This window comes from Actinia tenebrosa, unplaced genomic scaffold (assembly GCF_029948245.1).
Source record: "Actinia tenebrosa isolate PJP-AT-01 unplaced genomic scaffold, QUT_ActTen_1.0 PGA_scaffold1__47_contigs__length_23844297, whole genome shotgun sequence".
NCBI lineage: Eukaryota > Metazoa > Cnidaria > Anthozoa > Actiniaria > Actiniidae > Actinia > Actinia tenebrosa.
Window position 1 is genome coordinate 12,449,078 of NW_028292578.1, and position 23,368 is coordinate 12,472,445.

The following is a 23,368-nucleotide window of genomic DNA, read 5'->3' on the forward strand; positions in this document are numbered from 1 at the left end:
CATAAAACTAAAGAAAATAGGCGATATATTCTCACATAATTCTCGTAACCAGATCCTTCTCGCCCAAAAAATCGAAGTCTCTGGTAATCATATATACAAAGCTTTTTTAATACAAACTGCAGCTCGATGATGCTCAGAAGAGGTGAGACTGTAACCGGTAAAAGATTCGCAAGTCCATGAACAGTTATCAAGCGGTTGAACGTGATAAATGAATCTACTCATAATCCTTGTCGGCCTCAGCTTTATAGCTTTTCAGGTGACTAACTTTATTGAAATAAGTGTATTCATAATGAACAAATGCTGAGTCACGCACAACATGGGTGACAAACCGTGCGTGACAAAATATCCACGACATGGCGGATATCAGGTTCTTTCTCATCTCGTGTCTTAACTTTCTCCTTCTTGGTATCCAACCTGCACATACAGCTAAGATAGTTGGGTACCCAATGTTTGGAGGAAGCCAGTACATCGGAATGAAGAGAATAGCTGAAGAGTTAGTCAGCAGGGGACATGAAGTAAGTACCGTTATTAGCTTCATTTAACTTCATCAGCTACTTTGCCCCTCGGTTCGGCAAAAATATTTTCCAAATTTGCTCCATTAAATAAAAAAAATTAGAGTGGCAATAAGAAAAAGACGTAAAGAGGGTATGACATTAGCCAGTGGGCACGTCTAAGGGCCTTGACTTTCATTATATACTTATATAAGTCTTCTTAGTAGAGTGGAAACAATATAACCGTGAAACTTTAGTAATACTAAATAGCACAATTTCATGCAAGTTCTATTGTTTTCAATTGTTTAATTAGCACTATTTTGTACTATTTAGTACTTTGTGTTTCACGGATTAATTGTTTGCACTCTAAGTATGTTTCTTTTAATGATGACAAGTTTAGTCTAGTTTAGTCTCAGTGAGACCACTCGTGAGAGATCTTTTCAACACTCGAAGATAAATTTCGTATCTCTGCGCGCCCATGTAATATCCCTTATACGTTTCATGTGCAGTGAAGAATAACAAGCTAGCTATTGCATTTAGAGATGAGGGCAAAACAATTGTCATCTCACGGTACCCGATTTAGGGGGGAGGGGTGGTGTTACCTGGTACCCACCACCTCTGGAAGTGAAATATTAGATTTTGTCCCAAAATATCTCCAAAAACTAAAAGCCAAATCGCAGAAATGAATGGACTGTCTGTCTGCATGTATGCTACTGGTAACCACCACCTTATTTCATATAATCGGGTCCCTATTTTGGAACATTGTTTTGACCCTCGCCCCTTATGCAAAGTGCCCCTCAAATCTCGGGAACTAGAAAAAAAGCCAATTTGGTATATTCTTTTCCAGGTCACGCTTCTTGTCAGTTCAGCTCAAAAACTGAAACCATCCAAAGGAATCAACTACTCTGTCTACAAGGTTCCTTTCCAGGAAGGGTTCCTGGAAAAGAGTATGGCGAGCAAGATCATCAAGGAAGGAACTGTGAAAACAATCTTTACAAGTTCCAACACCAGTATGCCTGCCATGGTACAAATATTTTGTGAAGCCTTGCTAAACGACACTAAACGCCTTAACTCTCTCAAGAATTTTGACGTCATCATAACAGACACATCGATGTTCTGTGGTCCGATTATTGCTGATTATTTAAATATCAGGAGAGTTGAATACTGCCCTACGCCTCCTAGACTGGTCTCCCTGTTTACGCCTTATCATTCGCTTTTTACTCTTTCGTACGTCCCACAAGTCATGTCCCGAAATCCTACCAAGATGAACTTCCTCCAGCGAACTAAGAACTCTCTAGTCTTCATGGTTAGCTGTCTAGGTGTTCACTTCTTTTTAGTGAGGCGTTTTGACCAACTAAAACAGAAATACAATATCAAAATGCATAGAGGTTACCTGGAGTCTATGGCAGACAAAGAATTGACTCTATACCTTGGGGATTTTGCATTAGACTACCCACATCCAATTCTTCCAAATCAAAAGATGATTGGTGCATTGAATATCCAGCCCGTCGAACGCCTCTCCCCTGATCTCCAGCAGTTGATTGACAGTTCTGGTGACGACGGTTTCATTATTGTGTCTTTTGGATCGAACGTGGCTTCAGTGTTGGACAAGGATAAAGTAGACATTATGGCTGAAGCTTTTGGACGATTAAAACGGAAAGTTGTCTGGAGACTACAAGGTAGGAATGTCTTAACCAGGGTGCATTGCTAAAGTAAAAAATAAAATATATTTGTAACGTGCATATTTTAATATATTGCATATGCTCACATGCGCGCTTTCTAGATCGAATTAGAATTTAGAAGTGGATTTTTGAGGAGGGAGGAAAACAGGAGAACTCAGCAGAGAAAAACCCTCGAAGCGCAGGAGAGAACCAATAAACAGCTCGACTCACATACGACGAGGTTTGAACACGGGTCGCATTGGTGAGAGGCGAGCGCTACAAACCACCTTAATCAAGTTTTACCCGTGATGCATAGCGGTATTTAATCGTTGTTGCAGGTTATATCCCATCATCCCTCAGTCCTAACATAAAGCCCGTTGATTGGCTGCCCCAGAATGACTTGCTGGCTCACCCAAAGATACGAGTCTTTGTCTCTCATTGTGGTCTTAATAGTCTATACGAAGCAGCATATCGTGGAGTTCCTGTGGTGGCTTTACCATTATTTGGAGATCAGTTCGATAATGCAGGGCTGTTGGTAGAGAAAGGCCTGGGTCTGAGTTTAGACTACGAAACGCTAACGATAGATGCTATTTACAACACTATACAACGAGTCATCCAACAACCAAGGTAACTACTTTCTTTTCGTTTTCAATAGATAATCTGAATATTTGACCAACTTTTTCAACTTTTTTCAGTTTCAAAGAAAACTCTCAGCGAATTTCTGGTCTGCTTAGTGACCGCCCTCGTAGCCCAGCACAGGAGGCAGCTGATTGGATAGAATACACTGTTAGACATGGTGGTCTTGCACATCTACGACCCTACTCTTCTCAACTAGCCTGGTACCAGTATTTCCTGGTCGATGTGGTACTTTTCCTGGTCTTGATAGTTTTTGCAGTGATTTTGTTGATTAAGTACATGATTAGGTTTGTTTGTTGGCTGTGTTGTCGGTCAAGAAACAACAAAGTCAAGACTCAGTAAATGTCACATTATTTAATAGATAATTACTGAGGCACGCAGCATTCGTAGGTATAATGCAGGCAGCTGAGGGCGTAGTGCCGAAGTGATTATCTAGTATAATTATTGTTCTTATCAAAATCCAATTGTTTTCTTTCTAGCTTGTTTATCATAGAAACAAAGCCAATAATGAATGAACTAAATATTTCTGATTTTCCTCTATGCATTCGTTGGGATAATGCAGACTGAAAACAATGGATTTTGATAAGATCAGTAATTATAGTAACTGGTTCGTTGATCTTGGCTGCGCTTTTACAGTACATACGTTAAGTTAGTGATCTTTTTCTCTTCAAAATTTGGTACTTTTCTCCCTATTTGTTATCCCTAGTATTCCAATCCTCGATATTCGTTAAAATGTCATTGTTCTTATATATTTTTTAGTTTATTTTTCCAAATATTGATCTATGATGAACCATAGGCAGCCCAAAAAGAGTATTCTGAAACTTTGACAGCAGGCTGCGAAAACGTTACGAACTCCTATAAGGCTTGTTTGGGCTGCCTGTGTTACATATCTTTATCCTATCTTTGTGTCATATCATTATACTATCCTCCATCCTGCTATCCTATACATCCTCTCAAAAAAACATACACAGAAACCTTGTTTGGGCTGCCTAAGATTTTGGAGACTACGAGTCAATATCTCCATCCCCCCCGCAGAGGTAGTTATTATTGTATTCTAATTTAGGGCATATTATTTTACGGCATCAATATTCATGTTGAAAAAATGCCGAGTCACGCACAGCATGAGTGACAAACCGTGCGTGAAAAAAATATCCATAACATGGCGGATATCAGGTTCTTTCTCATCTCGTGTCTTAACTTTCTCCTTCTTGGTATCCAACCTTCACATACAGCTAAGATAGTTGGATACCCAATGTTTGGAGGAAGCCAGTACATCGGAATGAAGAGAATAGCTGAAGAGTTAGTCAGCAGGGGACATGAAGTAAGTACCTTAACTCCTTCATCATATTAGCTACTCTGACTCTCGTGTTGTTTGTAAAAAAAATCAAATTGATTTAAAATTTTGCATTTCTTTGATATCCAGGTAACCATTAAACTTTACGCATTTTATTGCCCTGCATTTTAACATCTTTTTCTTCAATATTATTTTAATGATTTTTGGTTAAAAGACCATTCAAGGCAAACTTGCTCGTTTTAGGCAAGACATTTCTTTGATATCCAGGTAACCTTTAAACTTTACGCATTTTATTGCCCTGCATTTTAACATCATTTACTTCAATATTATTTTAATGATTTTTGGTTAAAAGACCATTCAAGGCAAACTTGCTCGTTTTAGGCAATTATGCAACTTTATGAAATTTAAACACTGTATAAATGTCTTTGTAATGATGATTGTTATTCAAAATGCATGGCAAGATCATTCAGAAATTTAAAGAAAACAAGGATTTTGTAATATGTTGGCATAGAATTTCTGAAGTCACTGTATGACCTAAATATTTTATAATATGTCATGAATGCTAAATTAGAAGAAAAAAAGCACAATAGCGATCAGTCACTCACAGTCGGATACGGATTCTTAAAACTCAAAAAGAAAAATGGATGTATGGGCTTTAGAACGGCTTGGCTGCTCATATTGCAAGTATTACGACATAGCTATAGAATCCCTCCAGAATCCCACATGAGTCTGTACAGTGTCTGTACTGGCTGGCCTAAAAAAGGCAATTTCAAAGTTGATTGAAGTGTTTGATTTTCTGTAAGGATTAGAGGTATTATTCCTAGAGCTATAAGATAAAATTTGTCGCTAACATACATGTTGAAAATTGACCAAAGAGCTTGGTTAAGTTTTGAGTTTTGTCAAAGATTTTTATCTACCAAATTTGTTTTATTTCTGTAAATCCTTTTTTTTTTTTTTTTCTATAATGGTTTATTTGATTTACGACAACAGATTGTATAATAAATGATAATTATTCACTAATTGCAAATCATTAGTTGCACGCATTGAACCGATATATGTCTATCTTATCATGTATACAGACGATCAGTAACGCAATCACTATAGTATGGAGGAGTCACTGATGCAAAAGTTACATTATACTTATATAGATGATATTATGTAATAATAATGAATAATAATAATTATAAGGAAGATAAGATTTATTTATAATATTTATATTGATAATAATATAATAACGAGACGCATATCTGCGTGAACTCGGGCTTCATAGCAGAAAATCGAAAGAATTCTTCGTGAACACTGTCATCCTTCTGACGTAACCTTGAAAAATTCCGCCATTGCTAGACCATGTGCTTATGTGGCGCATGCTACGCACGCGCATAGAACTTGCGCATGCGCTTTGAACGCAACTGCGATTTGTGACAGAACGCAAATAAAGCCCAATTTATAACTCGGGCATTTCTTTGAAAGCCCGAGTAATAATAACAATAATAATAATAACAACAATAATAATAATAACAATAATAATAATGATAATACATATCATAAAAGTTTTAAGAGCGACTGTCCAGAAATATCGAGCAATTCAAAATCGAAAATTTGTGGCCACAATCAAAAAAATAAAAGTCCTTCATTTTTGGTCTGTAGACACTGTTTGATGAGTTTATGAACGTACTAGGGTCGGTTTTTCGATCTACGTGAAAAATCCGGATTTTTTTGAAAAAAACGATTTCACCCCGTGTCGGTCTAAAAATTGCTCAAGAAACGGCTGCGAATTACGCTTTCAAAAACATTCTCGCTCCAGGTGAAAACCCAAGTTACAATCAAATTTGCAACTGAATTCAAGAAAAGGGGTGTTGAACAATTGTTCCAGGTGATTTTAGACGTTTTAAACTAAACTTTAGATAGAAAAAATTGCATTCTTCCAGCACAGTTATTCACAGTCTCGATTTTACCTCACATTTATAAAAGCGATTTTTCGCATGTGGCCATTCTCCAATTTTTACAAAACTCAAGCTGTACAATGTTCAAATGATAGAATAACACGAACTACAAAAATTAGTTTGGGTTTTTCCACAGGCCGTATGAAAACTTTATGCGAAGTTGGAAAAATTTGCCATGTAAATATGCAAATTAGCAGTTTGTTTACATCTCCACACCACAGATCACGGCCGCGAAAAAAGTCATCTAAAATAGTTTTAACAGCTTATTAATCCACACATCAGCCTATCTAAGGACTATCTAAGCATGATTGGCCTTTGTTATTATTTTAAACGATTATTTGTTGAAGTTAAGCCTACACTTCCGGTGTTGAAGACACTCAGCTTGCTTGCCTCGGTAGCATTCCATCGGTGCGTAGTAAACTTAGTAATCATGAATGACTGTTAACATGCTCTATAAACGTTACTATTCCTCACTAGTGGTATCCAGCTTATCACAGTATTTTCACATACTGAGTATGCTTGAAAAATTGCATTACTTTGTAAATAAGCAGGGATCAAACCTGTCAAAGCGGATTATGTGAGCTGATGGCGTGACAAACGACAGTTTGCGCGGAGCCGGACGTGACGTCGTTTGGTACAGTACGTTTTTTATTGCCTGAACATCTTGTGATTTGGCATAAACTAAAGAGAATCACTCATTATCAAGATTTGTTTTTTTTTTAGCTGTCATATATTTTCTTGCTTGATCGAAGTCATGTTTAAAATTGGTTACATGTATAATGAGTGCAGTTGTAGCCTGATATACAATTCCCCCTCCCCTACCCCACTAGCTTCATGGCTGTACAATAGATCGAATGTATGATAGACTCGCCTGGTTTCGTGGAAGCGTAAATCTGATATAAGACTATGAGAAAAAAGAAAATACATTTTAAAGTATACATACATACATAACATTTTATGTCGATAGTGCGATTTGATAGAACTGTGATCTGAACATGACGCGTGTGTGGCCGAAATGTCCAGAAATTTGATACCCTGGTCCCAGAGGCTCGACGATTTTTCTCCCGGGCACGTATATTTTGAGCCGCGAAGCGGTGAGCGAGCTGCGAAGCAGCGAGACCTCGTCGGAGCCTCTGGTAGGAACCGCATACAACCTCATTTCCATGCTAAATCAAAGTGTCAATCAATCATTTAGAACTAACCAATCACACAAGAGATCCCCGTGGCGTTTTTGGTATTTAGGGAGGGGAGGTTGTAGTTGACCAAAATAACTTTGCGGAGTCCACCTAAGTGCTTTTGTCATGTACACGTGTCCAAATATGTCAAAGTGACAGTCTGGTGTTTACATTCAGCAACACGAATCGCAACCAATTGTGAACGAAATTCAAACAAAAATACTCCATTGAAAAGCGCAATCTCACATCCTTCAAAGTCCTGTCGACTTTGCAAATGTAGTATTACGTCTGGAAGACCAAGAATTCACCTCCTTGGCTTTGTGTTACTGATTAGTTGCCTAGGCCTTGTAGATATTTATTGTATTTTTTATTGTATTTTATCGGTAGTCAAAGGGAGAAACTCGTATAAATGACTACACACACTCACCAACTCTATAATGGATATTGATTTTAAAATCGGCTTTCAATGGTTATTGCGTGAAATTATCAAGCTAACCTCTGTACCCTGTTCAGTTAGTATCGTCAATGACCTTTGTTCTCCTTGTCTTTTGCTCTTCCGATAACGTTTCAATGTTCTCAAACCGTTTTTGAAGCGTTGTTGACAATATTTCGTCGAATAGCGCTTCGGATATACAATGTGGCATCGAGAAATGTTCACTGTAGCTAGAACTATAAAATAACACCTTGAAATCTCTTGACATTACAAACAAACTGACATAAGATAATGAGCAATGTATACTTGTACCTCCCTACCCTTCATTACAAATAATTTAGCCAATCACAAACTGGACTTCAAATCAGCCAATCAGTGAACCAGAACAATTTTGAGCAATCTGTAATTCTATTGGTGCGGCCTGATCAATCAACTATGCGGTTCCTACCAGAGGCTCCGACGAGGTCTCGCTGCTTCGCAGCTCGCTCACCGCTTCGCGGCTCAAAATATACGTGCCCGGGAGAAAAATCGTCGAGCCTCTGGGACCAGGGTAGAAATTTGATAGTTTCAATCAAATTCCAAAAATTTGTTGTACATTACCAGGTAGACAAAAATAAAAGCAACATTTAACAAAGTGTTTATAGTCAGTATAAAAAAAATTTTTAAATTATGGTGAGCATCAGTTATGGAGGCTCGTGAATCATGTTCTTTTCAAGCTATCATTGGTGGTCATTGTGGGTTTGACCCAAAAGAAAGAGGTAGATCTGTCACTAACGTTCCTTTGACAAGATGTAAACGGGATATCGCCGAGGACAAACGATGTTTTAGTATATTTGAAGTTGAAACCGAGGTCGAATTAATTCTCGCAAGAGTTTGTATTTTTGAGCCCTCTAGAAACATAGACAGCCTTACAATCTGTCGGAATCACCGTGCGTTTGGGCGTCAGCTGGAAACGGACATCAGCGAATTGTTCTGTACCCGTAACTCTTTCTCAGCACAAAGCCGATGTCAAAAGGAATCCAAAAGCAGAGTGGGGTTTGAGCAAAAGTGGATCGAAAACTGTGTTAAAAGAGACTGGTGTTTTTCTTACTGTTGGTTCAGGAAGGTTGGTGGATTGCTAGCATTACATTGACTAATATATACGGTCTATACGACGCCATGACTATTTGCGCAGTGCTCAGTCGTGAAATTGTGCAAGCTTGACGCTACTACATCATTGATTAGGGACTGGTCATAAAATATAGGGGGGGTGGGGGTTGGCAAAATCAGAATAGAATCAGTGTTTTTTATCGTGGCCCACATAAAATGATGCTGAAAATCCTGATGACCCAAAACCAGTTTAGAAGCAAAATTGCAGGCCCACCCATTTTAGTTGTCAAATTTTATCAACAGCCCGCCCCTTTTAAGGAGTTCAAAATTATGTGACCCATCCCCTGATTTTGCCCCCCAACCCCCCCCCCCCCCCCCCCCCCCAACCTACCATACTTTATGACCAGTCCCTTACACATATAGAAATAGTCTTGGGGAGGCCAAGGAAGAGAGTGAAGTTATCTTACGAATGGAAGAATTGACTTTGTTAAGTCGAACAACACGAGGGACGCAAGCTACTTGATTGCAAATCGATGTGGGATGTGGTTCGATGATTCCAGTTAACTTATTATATAAACTAGTTCTTTGATGTCTGAATTCCATGAGACATTAGGATGCGTTCATAATGTATTGCAGAGAGTGGTGGTGAGGGGGGGGGGGGCAGATGAAATTTAGGGGGGATCGGAAAACGTTTTACCAATAAAAAGGGGGGGTGGGTGGGTTGAAAAACTTTTTTCAGAGAAATGGGGGGGATGCAAAATTTTTAGAAGAAGCTACGAGAGTTTGCCAGGGGGGGGGGGTATATTATTTTTTGGGAGACTTTTGGGTGGTCTTAAGAATTGTTTTGTCATTTAAAGATTTCATCTGCCCCAACCCCTTCTGCTATACAATATGAACGCAGCCTTATTCAAATCGGGGTCTTTTTGTCGTAAAAAACAATTTCATTGAAAGCTCATAGAGAGTCTTGATAACGAGTGATTCTCTTTAGTTTATGCAAAATCACAAGATGTTCAGGCAATAAAAAACGTACTGTACCAAACGACGTCACATCCGGCTCCGCGCAAACTGTTGTTTTTTTCACGCCATCAGCTCACATAATCCGCTTTGACAGGTTTGATCCCTGCTTATTTACAAAGTAATGCAATTTTTCAAGCATACTCAGTATGTGAAAATACTGTGATAAGCTGGATACCACTAGTGAGGAATAGTAACGTTTATAGAGCATGTTAACAGTCATTCATGATTACTAAGTTTACTACGCACCGATGGAATGCTACCGAGGCAAGCAAGCTGAGTGTCTTCAACACCGGAAGTGTAGGCTTAACTTCAACAAATAATCGTTTAAAATAATAACAAAGGCCAATCATGCTTAGATAGTCCTTAGATAGGCTGATGTGTGGATTAATAAGCTGTTAAAACTATTTTAGATGACTTTTTTCGCGGCCGTGATCTGTGGTGTGGGAGATGTAAACAAACTGCTAATTTGCATATTTACATGGCAAATTTTTCCAACTTCGCATAAAGTTTTCATACGGCCTGTGGAAAAACCCAAACTAATTTTTGTAGTTCGTGTTATTCTATCATTTGAACATTGTACAGCTTGAGTTTTGTAAAAATTGGAGAATGGCCACATGCGAAAAATCGCTTTTATAAATGTGAGGTAAAATCGAGACTGTGAATAACTGTGCTGGAAGAATGCAATTTTTTCTATCTAAAGTTTAGTCTAAAAAGTCTAAAATCACCTGGAACAATTGTTCAACACCCCTTTTCTTGAATTCAGTTGCAAATTTGATTGTAACTTGGGTTTTCACCTGGAGCGAGAATGTTTTTGAAAGCATAATTCGCAGTCGTTTCTTGATCTATTTTTAGACCGACACGGGGTGAAATCGTTTTTTTCAAAAAAATCCGGATTTTTTACGTAGATCGAAAAACCGACCCTAGTACGTTCATAAACTCATCAAACAGTGTCTACAGACCAAAAATAAAGGACTTTTATTTTTTGACTGTGGCCGCCCCGTGCTCGATATTTCTGGACAGCCGCTCTTAAACTGCTTAAAAACAATGAAGATTATAATGCTATATAAAATTTTCAAGAGATCGGTTGTATATCGATTTGACGAGAATTCTCCCAGTTAGACCTAGCCAAGCACGATAGACGTTAACAGAGACCTTTAAAAGCTGCAGGACGGCAACGCGGGAAACAGCGTCGACGAAATCGAGGCGCTTCAACCTTCTATTGTATTATTATTTCGTGTTTACCTAGTATTTTACTCAATAAGCATCCCCGTTTTAGAGTTAAATGACGTCTTTTGGGAGCGCTTGAACGCGGAACGCGGGAAACAGCGTCGACGAGATCGAAGCGCTTCAACCTTCTATTGTATTATTACTTCGTGTTTACCTAGTATTTCACTCAATAAGTATCCCCGCTTTAGAATTAAATGAGCGCTTTTGGGAGCGCTTTACTTAAAACGAAAATTAGCAAACATGAGCATTTGGCGTAGCCGTTCTCTTTACTACGTAAAAATAGGACATTTCACGTCTTACTTTCAGTATAAGACGGCAATGATGTAGAGTATTTCGTACATTCCAACCAGAGTCTATTGAATAGCGCAAGTAGTGCTTATTGTTTGCTTGCCGTTGTCGTCGTCCTTGCCGTCCTGCATCTTAAGGTCCCTGTTTTCTACTGAACAACGCCGTGAAAAGTGTAAGCGCGTGCGCCAATGCGTCCGACACTGAAACAAACATGGCCGCTGTAAAAATGCATATCTAACACGAAAATAGGACGCTTGCACGATGGCGTCATTGACCTCTACTACCAGACTCCCTTGCAGACTTTCTTGTGTTCAGTTAATAGCACCCATTGTCTTACTATTCTCATGAGGGAATACAAATTGAGATAAGAAAGAAAATTCGCGAAGCATCTTGGTAGTGGGAGTCAAATGACGTCATCATGCAAACGTCCAATTCACCAGAACTAAAAGAATTCTTTGACAGTCTTGACTTCATGTTATTTTCAGGTGACCATTCTAGTCAGCCAGGTACAGAAAATCAAGCCAGCAAAGGGTATCACTCATCAAGTCTACCAAGTGCCTTTCCAGGAAGGCTTTCTGGAAAAACTGCTGGTCTCCGCTGTCATCAAAGGAGGCATCCTAAAATCCCTACTTTCGCACTCAAACAACAGTAGTATGATAACGATACAACGCGTCTTCTGTGAGGCCTTGCTTAACAATACGAAACTACTTGAACCTTTGAAGAATTTTGATGTCATCATCACCGATACATCGATGTTCTGTGGGCCACTAGTTGCCGAGTATCTTGGTATTAAAAGGATTGAATACTGTCCTATTTCACCAAGATTTTTGTCCATTTTTACTCCTTACGAATCAGTCTTCACTCTTTCCTACGTCCCACTCTATCTATCTCGCAATCCAGGAAAAATGACGTTCCTACAGCGAACGAAGAACGCTTTGATTTTCACTGTAGGACAGATTATTTTTCCTATTATCGCGCTTAGACCATTCGTAAAGATGAAAGAAAAATATAAGATCAAGCCAGAAAAGAGCCTAATGGAAGCCATGATGGACAAGGAACTGACGCTCTTTTTGGGAGATTTTGCAGTGGATTATCCTCATCCTATTCCACCAAGTAGGTGTGGTCGCAAGTAGGACCTTGAAATAACGACCTCTGGGCTGATCTAAGTCAGGGCATGGCTAACTCACAGATCAAACCCTGAAACGACCTCTGGGCAGATCTAAGTCAGGGCATGGCTAACTCACAGATCAAACCCTGAAACAACCTCTGAGCTGATCTAAGTCAGGGCATGGCTAACTCACAGATCAAACCCTGAAACGACCTCTCACATATGATAATGAGTGGGATAAAATTTAATTTCCACATTTGACTTTTCCAACATTTGATTTGTATTTAGGCTATAAGCTGATTGGTCCATTGAATATCCAGCCCGTCAAACCCCTCCCGCCTGATCTCCAGCAGTTGATTGATAGTTCTGGTGATGACGGTTTCATTATCGTGTCTTTTGGATCGAACGTGGCTTCAGTGTTGGACAAGGATAAAGTAGACATTATGGCTGACGCTTTTGGACGATTAAAACAGAAAGTTGTCTGGAGACTACAAGGTAACATTTTGGGGCAAATTTTGTATGATTGCCAAAATTTTTATGGCATCACAGGACAACCCGTTGAACCAATCAAATAGCGTTTTCCAAGGATGACGTCATAATTGTGCATCATGGAATTGAAATGCGGACAAGCTGAGCCAAGCGCACATGCTATGTTGCAACAATATTTCGATGTCTCGCTTTCAATTCAAGGAAGAACTTTGGTTTTGTCGACTGATATTTTCCTTCTTTTGTAATCAAAGCCTTTTTTCAATGTTTGTCCGCGTTTCGATCTCACAAGGCTTTGCGATGTCTATTTTTAGTAATCGCCAAACATTGCTATTGCTTGGACAATGTGGTTTCATGTTATGAACATAACCAACCTCGTCCTAGACGGTCTTCCCTTCGAGCGCCGCCATCTTGAAAAAAAGCGAGAAGAGAAGGCCCTGGGAATGAGGTTGGAACATAACTGATTTCCGTTGCAGGATATATCCCATCATCCCTCAGTCCTAACATCAAAGCCGTTGATTGGCTGCCCCAGAATGACTTGCTGGCTCACCCAAAGATACGAGTCTTTGTTTCTCACGTGGGTCAAAACAGTTTGTACGAAACAGCATATCGCGGGGTTCCTGTGGTATCTTTGCCCTTATTTGGAGACCAACCGGACAATGCTTTGTTGGTTGAGGAGAGAGGCATGGGATTGAGTTTAGACTACCAGACCCTCACGGCTGATGATATGTACAACACCATACAACGAGTCATCCAACAACCAAGGTATATAGATTGATTTGAAGTTCTATGACGTACTGGTGATTCATACATAGTGCATCCCACATGGACCAATCAAAAAAATGTGCTTGTCATAGCAAGAGCTTAATCAACTACGGTGTAGCTCCTAATCAATCTGTAGATCCTGAGATAACGGTGTCGGGGCCAAAATCCGAAGTCTGGAGGTACTGCTTTAAAAAAACACTAAAAATATAGCCATTATAAAGAAAATTGCAATTCTTAGAGAAATTCTGGTTTTGAAAACCAGTCAGACTTCATAAAGGGAGGACTTAGAGTATTTTTAACAGAAATCTAAAAGTGTTTTTTTATTTTATTTGCAAATGTATTTTTTTCAGTTTCAAAGAAAACGCTCAGCGAATTTCTGGTCTGCTTAGTGACCGCCCTCGTAGCCCAGCACAGGAGGCAGCTGATTGGATAGAATACACTGTTAGACATGGTGGTCTTGCACATCTACGACCCTACTCTTCTCAACTAGCCTGGTACCAGTACTTCCTGGTCGATGTGGTACTTTTCCTGGTCTTGATAGTTTTTGCAGTGATTTTGTTGATCAAGTACATGGTTAGGTTTGTTTGTTGGCTGTGTTGTCGGTCAAGAAACAACAAAGTCAAGACTCAGTGACCTTCCCACTCGTTTATTATACTGGAATGTTCCGATAATCTTTTCAATTTTTTCTGTAGAATTTGAATATCTTCCAAACCTAAGAACTGCATGTGATTTTTAATTGATTTTAATTTTTATCTATTAAATATTGTGCAATCCACTTGTGCTCTACCGTCATGTCATTTGTTACGATTATAAATGTCTAGCCTCGATTTATGTAAAAAGCTTATTACCTAGTTAAGTCATTAGTTAAGGTAAGTACACATTCCTACCAGCTGAATTGTCTCATTCGGTAAATACCGCTGTGTTTTATGACTGAAAACTCATCTGCACAGGCTTAGACTCGTTTAAGAGCAAACCATTTGCAAAAGTTAACTGTAATGTAAAGAATGTGCAAGCTGAACAATACCAATGTTTTGAAAGCTAAGCCTGTACGAATGAGCCTGTGGTCTTCAAAAACAGCGGTTTGCATTGAATACGAAATTGGTGTATGTATTGCGCAAGCGCAGCTTCCTGAAAGGTGTTGGCCAATCTCGTACCCAGAGCCTGCGTTTCTTCTGGCCTGCGTTGAAGAACGAGGGCTCTGCCATAATCCATTTTTTGAGACCAGGATCTTGGACTTCCGGTATAACAGCGCACGCGTTCAAAGACTTGCCAAAAATAAAAAATATTCCCCCCCCCCCCCCCCCCCCCCGATTTTCAATTTATACTAAGATTTTGACTTTGATTTTGACTTCGATTTAATGTTTACTTTGCTTATTTTGACCGTTTATATATCACTTTCCGAGAATTGCGCATGCGCCAAAATATGGATTATGCCAGAGCCCTCGTTCTTCGCCGCAGGCCAGAAGAAACGCAGGCTCTGAGTACGAGATTGGGTAATGGCACAGGCTTACCATTTTGTGTCAGTGTGTTGGTTGGGCTAGTTTTGAAGAATATACAAGAGGAATCTGTGAATTTGAAGCAAGGTGTAGACCATTTTCGAATTCCAAATTAAAAGGAACGGCCAAACCAACACACTGACACACAATGGTAAGCCTGTGGTGTTGGTCAGAGAAAAATAAAAGCAACTGAAACATTGGACAAAGGTCACAAAAGTTCCTTCAAACTAGAAATCATGTTTAAATATGTTTTCATCAGATCGCATGACAACAGCCATAGTGAACTCGTAAATTCTGCACGTATTGGGCACAGCAAATTAATTACGTTACTTCCGGTACATGCGTTGGTTCACTAACAAAAGAATTTCTACGGTCGAGCTGAGATTGCAATATGGCTCACTGCACGTACACTTGACTCAAATACCCTGCGACGCAGACGTAACGTAACAGTGTTTAAACGAACTCAACACGACACGTAAATTAAAATGCAAAAAGTTTTTTTGATCTCGTGTCTTAACTTTCTCCTTCTTGGTATCCAATCAACACAGACAGCTAAGATAGTTGGATACCCAATGTTTGGAGGAAGCCAGTACATCGGAATGAAGAGAATAGCTGAAGAGTTAGTCAGCAGGGGACATGAAGTAAGTACCTTAACTCCTTCATCATATTAGCTACTCTGACTCTCGGGTTGTTTGTAAAAAAAATCAAATTAACTTAAAATTTTGGAATTTTTTTAAAATATTCAGGTACCGTTGAACTTAACGCATACATACAATTGTCCTGTATTGTAGCATTGTTTACTTCAATATTGTTTTAATAATTTAATTTTGACTGTTTTACACAATTGTGAAAAAAAATACAAAATTGAAAAACATATTTTATAGATTTCACGCCTGGTAGGAAGTTTGTAAAAATAATAGTTGAGTCTTTTTGTGATTTTGTGGCATCACACTTTCAAAGCTGCGAATTTCAAATGACATTGAAACTAAATATAGAATCGTATTATGTCATTGATGATGTAAGATAACGTAACGCAATCAAATATAGAGTAACGTGGTATAGTCAAAGTTTCCCGTGAAAAAAGCAAGGAATGTCACGTTGGTCATTCAATTAGATTTCAGGCATTATACGACTGCCAAAAAAACACGGGTTATTATTCCTGGGTTGCCAATTTTTTTAAATTAAAAAAAGCCATTCTATCATGATGATGAGGGAAAATAGCATTTACAGCCTTTGTGAAGAAACCAAGGTGGTTTCCATGTTTTTTGACTCTCTTCTTAATATTTCTTTCTTTTCCAGGTCACTATCCTGGTCAGCCAAGTCCAGAAAATCAAACCAGCAAAGGGCATCACTCACGTGGTCTACCAGGTACCGTACCCTCAAGGCTTCCTGGAAAATCTGATGGTAGCGAGACTCATCAAGGAAGGTCCTGTTAAGGAGATGTTCTCAGGGTCGAACACCTCCATGCCAATGGTGCAGCGTATCTTCTGTGAGGCCTTGCTTAACGATACAAAACTACTTGAACCTTTGAAGAATTTTGATGTCATCATTACCGATACATCGATGTTCTGTGGGCCACTAGTTGCCGAGTATCTTGGTCTCAAGAGGATTGAATACTGTCCCATGTCGCCCAGGATTCTCTCCGTATTCACTCCTTATGAATCGATATTTACTCTCTCGTATATCCCACTACACATGAGCCATAATCCTGGCAAAATGAATTTCCTTCAGCGAATAAAGAACACTATCATGTATATTGCAGGGCGTCTTCTTTTTGATGCCTTTTTGACAAGACACTTCGATCATCTGAAACAGAAATACAACATCAGACCAGAGAGGAGCTTCCGGGATTCCTTGATGGACACAGAACTGACACTTTTCCTGGCAGATTTTGCAGTGGAATATTCCTACCCTATCCTACCAGGTAGAGGGAAAAATCCTTTATTAATTTCAATATTAAATTATTAACTTTTATTTAAATCTTAGGAAATCTTTAAAATACAACAAAAATCCTAAGCAAAGCATGCAAAAGAACAGAATGAATTTTAAGTGTCCCGTTTTGAATTTTGCTCTGCTCTTGGCTTAATTTCGAAATTTTTGACTTTTTTAACAGGCTTCAAACTGATTGGTCCATTGAATATCCAGCCCGTCAAACCCCTCCCTCCTGATCTTCAGCAGTTGATTGACAGTTCTGGTGATGACGGTTTCATTATCGTGTCTTTTGGATCGAACGTGGCTTCAGTGTTGGACAAGGATAAAGTAGACATAATGGCTGAAGCTTTTGGACGATTAAAACAGAAAGTTGTCTGGAGACTACAAGGTAGGAATGTATTAACCAGGGTGCATTGCGGCTGTGCAAGGTATTACCCAGGGTACACTGCCATCCTACCAGTTATTACCAAGGTGCATTGCGATAGTACCAGTTATTACCCAGGATACAATGCGATAGTACCAGTTATTACCCAGGGTGCACTGCAATTGAAAACTTCGGCGCTAGCCATTACGTGGTATAAATCTTATTGGATTGTGTTACGATCACTCAAAAGTTCGAACATTGTTCTCGGATTTCGTTACGAATGTACTTACTTTTAAACAAATTATTTACTTGATTTGTTTAGTTAGCTCTCTAAATACAAGCAAAATATCATTTTGATTGAAACTTTAGAGAAACAGATAAACAAACCAAGTAAATACGGGACGGGAATCCAATACGGTTGTCGGTACGGGAATCCAAGAACAATCCTTCTTGGTACCTCGGGTGCACTGTGATAGTACCAGTTATTACCCAGGGTGCACTGCGATAGTACCAGTTATTACCCAGGGTGCACTGCGATAGTACCAGTTATTACCCAGGGTACATTGCGGTAGTACCAGTTATTACCCAGGGTACAGTGTGGTAGTACCAGTTATTACCCGGGGTACATTGCGGTAGTACCAGTTATTACCCAGGGTACAGTGCGGTAGTACCAGTTATTACCCAGGGTACATTGCGGTAGTACGTTTTGGCCACGACTAATGATACATAATACATAACGACAAATAATCTCCTTTGCAGGATACATCCCATCATCCCTCAGTCCTAACATCAAACCCGTCGAATGGATGCCCCAGAATGACTTGCTGGCTCACCCAAAGATACGAGTCTTTGTCTCTCACGTGGGTCAAAACAGTTTGTACGAAACAGCATATCGCGGGGTTCCTGTGGTAGCCTTGCCCTTATATGCTGACCAACCGGACAACGCTGAGTTGGTGGTAGAGAGAGGCCTGGGATTGAGGTTAGACTACCAGACCCTCACGGCTGATGACATATACAACACCATACAACGAGTCATTCAAATACCAAGGTGAGTACTTTCGATTCGTTTTCAATGAATAGACAAACTGAATATTTGACCAAGTTTTTTGCACCTTTTTTTCAGTTTCAAAGAAAACGCTCAGCGAATTTCTGGTCTGCTTAGTGACCGCCCTTATAGCCCAGCACAGGAGGCAGCTGATTGGATAGAATACACTGTTAGACATGGTGGTCTTGCACATCTACGACCCTACTCTTCTCAACTAGCCTGGTACCAGTACTTCCTGGTCGATGTGGTACTTTTACTGGTCTTGATAGTTTTTGCAGTGATTTTGTTGATCAAGTACATGGTTAGGTTTGTTCGTTGGCTGTGTTGTCGGTCAAGAAACAACAAAGTCAAGCAAAGACACGATAAACTTAGTTGACAAACTTTATATGACCCACGAAGGCCATTGTTTGAAAGGAAAATGCATTGTTGTCTTGTTTGGGTACAGGTCAACTCATAGGAAGTGGAACAAAAGGGTTTAACAAAAACTAGACCATAATAACGTATTCACCGGTTCTAAATTCCAGGACACATCTTAACAAGTTGTAAAAGAGTACATCCTCGGCTACTGAAGGCTGTTTGGTTATAACATTATTTATATCCTGCACAACGATACTACGAACAAAATATTTTTAAACTAATTCAAATTTATCCACAAAAAAGATTGAAACAATACATAAAGTACAAATCTGTAGACGAACTTTAGTTATAGCATTAAGACATCATTGTAAGATCGACAATCCCTTTAAATTCCCTTTCATTAGATTTTATAGTATATCATTTTTCTTAATAACCAAATAAGTAATGTGAATTTAAAATATGCGTGTTTTACCAATAAAATATTATAACCCATTTTCACACCTTTTGAAAACATATGCATTATTCATAAAAGATGCAAAATAGGTCATTTTTAGTCAAAAAGCATTGACTATAGCCCATGTTTTTGGTCGATTTTGACCCATTTTAACACCTTTTGAAAAAATATGCATTATTTATGAAGGGTGCAAAATAAGTCATTTTTGGCCATTTTCAGCCCAAAAGCATGGATTATAGCCCATGGTTTTGTTCGATTTTGATCCATTTTCACACCTTTTGAAAAAATATGCATTATTTATGAAGGATGCAAAATAGGTCAATTTAGGCCATTTTTAGTCAAAAAGCATGGACTATATATAGCCCATGGTTTTGGTCGATTTTGACCCATTTTCACACCTTTTGAAAAAATATGCATTATTTATGAAGGGTGCAAAATAAGTCATTTTAGGCCATTTTCAGCCAAAAAGCATAGACTATAGCCCATGGATTTGATCGATTTTGACCCATTTTCACACCTTTTGAAAAAATATGCATTATTCATGAAGGATGCAAAATAGGTCATTTTTGGCCATTTTCAGCCCAAAAGCATAGACTATAGCCCATGTTTTTGGTCGATTTTGACCCATTTTCACACCTTTTGAAAAAATATGCATTATTTATGAAGGATGCAAAATAGGTCATTTTAGGCCATTTTTAGTCAAAAAGCATAGACTATAGCCCATGTTTTTGGTCGATTTTGACCCATTTTCACACCTTTTGAAAAAATATGCATTATTTATGAAGGATGCAAAATAGGTCATTTTTGGCCATTTTCAGCCCAAAAGCATGGACTATAGCCCATGCTTTTGGTCGATTTTGACCCATTTTCACACCTTTTGAAAAAATATGCATTATTTATGAAGGGTGCAAAATAGGTCATTTTTGGCCATTTTCAGCCCAAAAGCATGGACTATAGCCCATGGTTTTGGTCGATTTTGACCCATTTTCACACCTTTTGAAAAAATATGCATTATTTATGAAGGGTGCAAAATAAGTCATTTTAGGCCATTTTCAGCCAAAAAGCATAGACTATAGCCCATGGTTTTGATCGATTTTGACCCATTTTCACACCTTTTGAAAAAATATGCATTATTCATGAAGGATGCTAAATAGGTCATTTTTGGCCATTTTCAGCCCAAAAGCATGGACTATAGCCCATGGTTTTGGTCGATTTTGACCCATTTTAACACCTTTTGAAAAAATATGCATTATTTATGAAGGATGCAAAATAGGTCATTTTTGGCCATTTTCAGCCCAAAAGCATGGACTATAGCCCATGCTTTTGGTCGATTTTGACCCATTTTCACACCTTTTGAAAAAATATGCATTATTTATGAAGGGTGCAAAATAGGTCATTTTTGGCCATTTTCAGCCCAAAAGCATGGACTATAGCCCATGGTTTTGGTCGATTTTGACCCATTTTCACACCTTTTGAAAAAATATGCATTATTTATGAAGGGTGCAAAATAAGTCATTTTAGGCCATTTTCAGCCAAAAAGCATAGACTATAGCCCATGGTTTTGATCGATTTTGACCCATTTTCACACCTTTTGAAAAAATATGCATTATTCATGAAGGATGCTAAATAGGTCATTTTTGGCCATTTTCAGCCCAAAAGCATGGACTATAGCCCATGGTTTTGGTCGTTTTTTACCCATTTTCACACCTTTTGAAAAAATATGCATTATTTATGAAGGATGCAAAATAGGTCATTTTAGGCCATTTTTAGTCAAAAAGCATAGACTATAGCCCATGTTTTTGGTCCATTTTGACCCATTTTCACACCTTTTGAAAAAATATGCATTATTCATGAAGGATGCAAAATAGGTCATTTTAGGCCATTTTTAGTCAAAAAGCATAGACTATAGCCCATGTTTTTGGTCCATTTTGACCCATTTTCACACCTTTTGAAAAAATATGCATTATTTATGAAGGATGCAAAATAGGTCATTTTAGGCCATTTTTAGTCAAAAAGCATAGACTATAGCCCATGTTTTTGGTCGATTTTGACCCATTTTCACACCTTTTGAAAAAATATGCATTATTTATGAAGGATGCAAAATAGGTCATTTTTGGCCATTTTCAGCCCAAAAGCATGGACTATAGCCCATGTTTTTGGTCGATTTTGACCCATTTTCACACCTTTTGAAAAAATATGCATTATTTATGAAGGATGCAAAATAGGTCATTTTAGGCCATTTTCAGCCCAAAAGCATGGACTATATATAGCCCATGGTTTTGGTTGTTTTTGACCCATTTTCACACCTTTTGAAAAAATATGCATTATTCATGAAGGATGCAAAATAGTTCATTTTTGGCCATTTTTAGTCAAAAGGCATGGACTATAGCCCATGGTTTTGATCGATTTTGACCCATTTTCACACCTTTTGAAAAAATATGCATTATTCATGAAGGATGCAAAATAGGTCATTTTTGGCCATTTTCAGCCCAAAAGCATGGACTATAGCCCATGGTTTTGATCGTTTTTTACCCATTTTCACACCTTTTGAAAAAATATGCATTATTTATGAAGGATGCAAAATAGGTCATTTTAGGCCATTTTTAGTCAAAAAGCATAGACTATAGCCCATGGTTTTGGTTGTTTTTGACCCATTTTCACACCTTTTGAAAAAATATGCATTATTCATGAAGGATGCAAAATAGTTCATTTTTGGCCATTTTTAGTCAAAAGGCATGGACTATAGCCCAAGGTTTTGGTCGATTTTGACCCATTTTCACACCTCTTGAAAAAATATGCATTATTTATGAAGGGTGCAAAATAAGTCATTTTAGGCCATTTTCAGCCAAAAAGCATAGACTATAGCCCATGGTTTTGATCGATTTTGACCCATTTTAACACCTTTTGAAAAAAATGCATTATTCATGAAGGATGCAAAATAGGTCATTTTTGGCCATTTTCAGCCCAAAAGCATGGACTATAGCCCATGGTTTTGATCGTTTTTTACCCATTTTCACACCTTTTGAAAAAATATGCATTATTTATGAAGGATGCAAAATAGGTCATTTTAGGCCATTTTTAGTCAAAAAGCATGGACTATAGCCCATGTTTTTGGTCCATTTTGACCCATTTTCACACCTTTTGAAAAAATATGCATTATTTATGAAGGGTGCAAAATAAGTCATTTTAGGCCATTTTAAGCTAAAAAGCATAGACTATAGCCCATGGTTTTGATCGATTTTGACCCATTTTCACACCTTTTGAAAAAATATGCATTATTCATGAAGGATGCTAAATAGGTCATTTTTGGCCATTTTCAGCCCAAAAGCATGGACTATAGCCCATGGTTTTGGTCGTTTTTTACCCATTTTCACACCTTTTGAAAAAATATGCATTATTTATGAAGGATGCAAAATAGGTCATTTTAGGCCATTTTTAGTCAAAAAGCATAGACTATAGCCCATGTTTTTGGTCCATTTTGACCCATTTTCACACCTTTTGAAAAAATATGCATTATTCATGAAGGATGCAAAATAGGTCATTTTAGGCCATTTTTAGTCAAAAAGCATAGACTATAGCCCATGTTTTTGGTCGATTTTGACCCATTTTCACACCTTTTGAAAAAATATGCATTATTTATGAAGGATGCAAAATAGGTCATTTTAGGCCATTTTTAGTCAAAAAGCATAGACTATAGCCCATGTTTTTGGTCGATTTTGACCCATTTTCACACCTTTTGAAAAAATATGCATTATTTATGAAGGATGCAAAATAGGTCATTTTTGGCCATTTTCAGCCCAAAAGCATGGACTATAGCCCATGCTTTTGGTCGATTTTGATCCATTTTCACACCTTTTGAAAAAATATGCATTATTTATGAAGGATGCAAAATAGGTCATTTTAGGCCATTTTCAGCCCAAAAGCATGGACTATATATAGCCCATGGTTTTGGTTGTTTTTGACCCATTTTCACACCTTTTGAAAAAATATGCATTATTCATGAAGGATGCTAAATAGGTCATTTTTGGCCATTTTCAGCCCAAAAGCATGGACTATAGCCCATGGTTTTGGTCGTTTTTTACCCATTTTCACACCTTTTGAAAAAAT

At 38.3% G+C, this 23,368-nt stretch overlaps 3 protein-coding genes across 3 annotated transcripts; all 3 read left to right on the forward strand.

The window, feature by feature from the left end:
• The first annotated feature begins 345 nt into the window (after positions 1-345).
• Positions 346-3,427, forward strand: LOC148909883 (2-hydroxyacylsphingosine 1-beta-galactosyltransferase-like). The gene is made up of 4 exons (XM_089032258.1): positions 346-515; positions 1,339-2,170; positions 2,491-2,779; positions 2,848-3,427. The coding sequence occupies exons 1-4, from the start codon at positions 354-356 to the stop codon at positions 3,128-3,130; spliced, it is 1,566 nt and encodes a 521-aa protein (XP_088888384.1). The 5' UTR covers positions 346-353; the 3' UTR covers positions 3,131-3,427.
• A 519-nt stretch (positions 3,428-3,946) lies between these two features.
• LOC116295243 (UDP-glucuronosyltransferase 1-2) lies at positions 3,947-14,388 on the forward strand. The gene is made up of 5 exons (XM_089032257.1): positions 3,947-4,109; positions 11,740-12,367; positions 12,651-12,857; positions 13,325-13,613; positions 13,964-14,388. The coding sequence occupies exons 1-5, from the start codon at positions 3,948-3,950 to the stop codon at positions 14,244-14,246; spliced, it is 1,569 nt and encodes a 522-aa protein (XP_088888383.1). The 5' UTR covers position 3,947; the 3' UTR covers positions 14,247-14,388.
• Positions 14,389-15,033: 645 nt separating this feature from the next.
• Positions 15,034-19,255, forward strand: LOC116295245 (2-hydroxyacylsphingosine 1-beta-galactosyltransferase-like). The gene is made up of 5 exons (XM_089032256.1): positions 15,034-15,750; positions 16,409-17,033; positions 17,223-17,429; positions 18,165-18,453; positions 18,529-19,255. The coding sequence occupies exons 1-5, from the start codon at positions 15,595-15,597 to the stop codon at positions 18,824-18,826; spliced, it is 1,575 nt and encodes a 524-aa protein (XP_088888382.1). The 5' UTR covers positions 15,034-15,594; the 3' UTR covers positions 18,827-19,255.
• Positions 19,256-23,368: the final 4,113 nt, after the last annotated feature.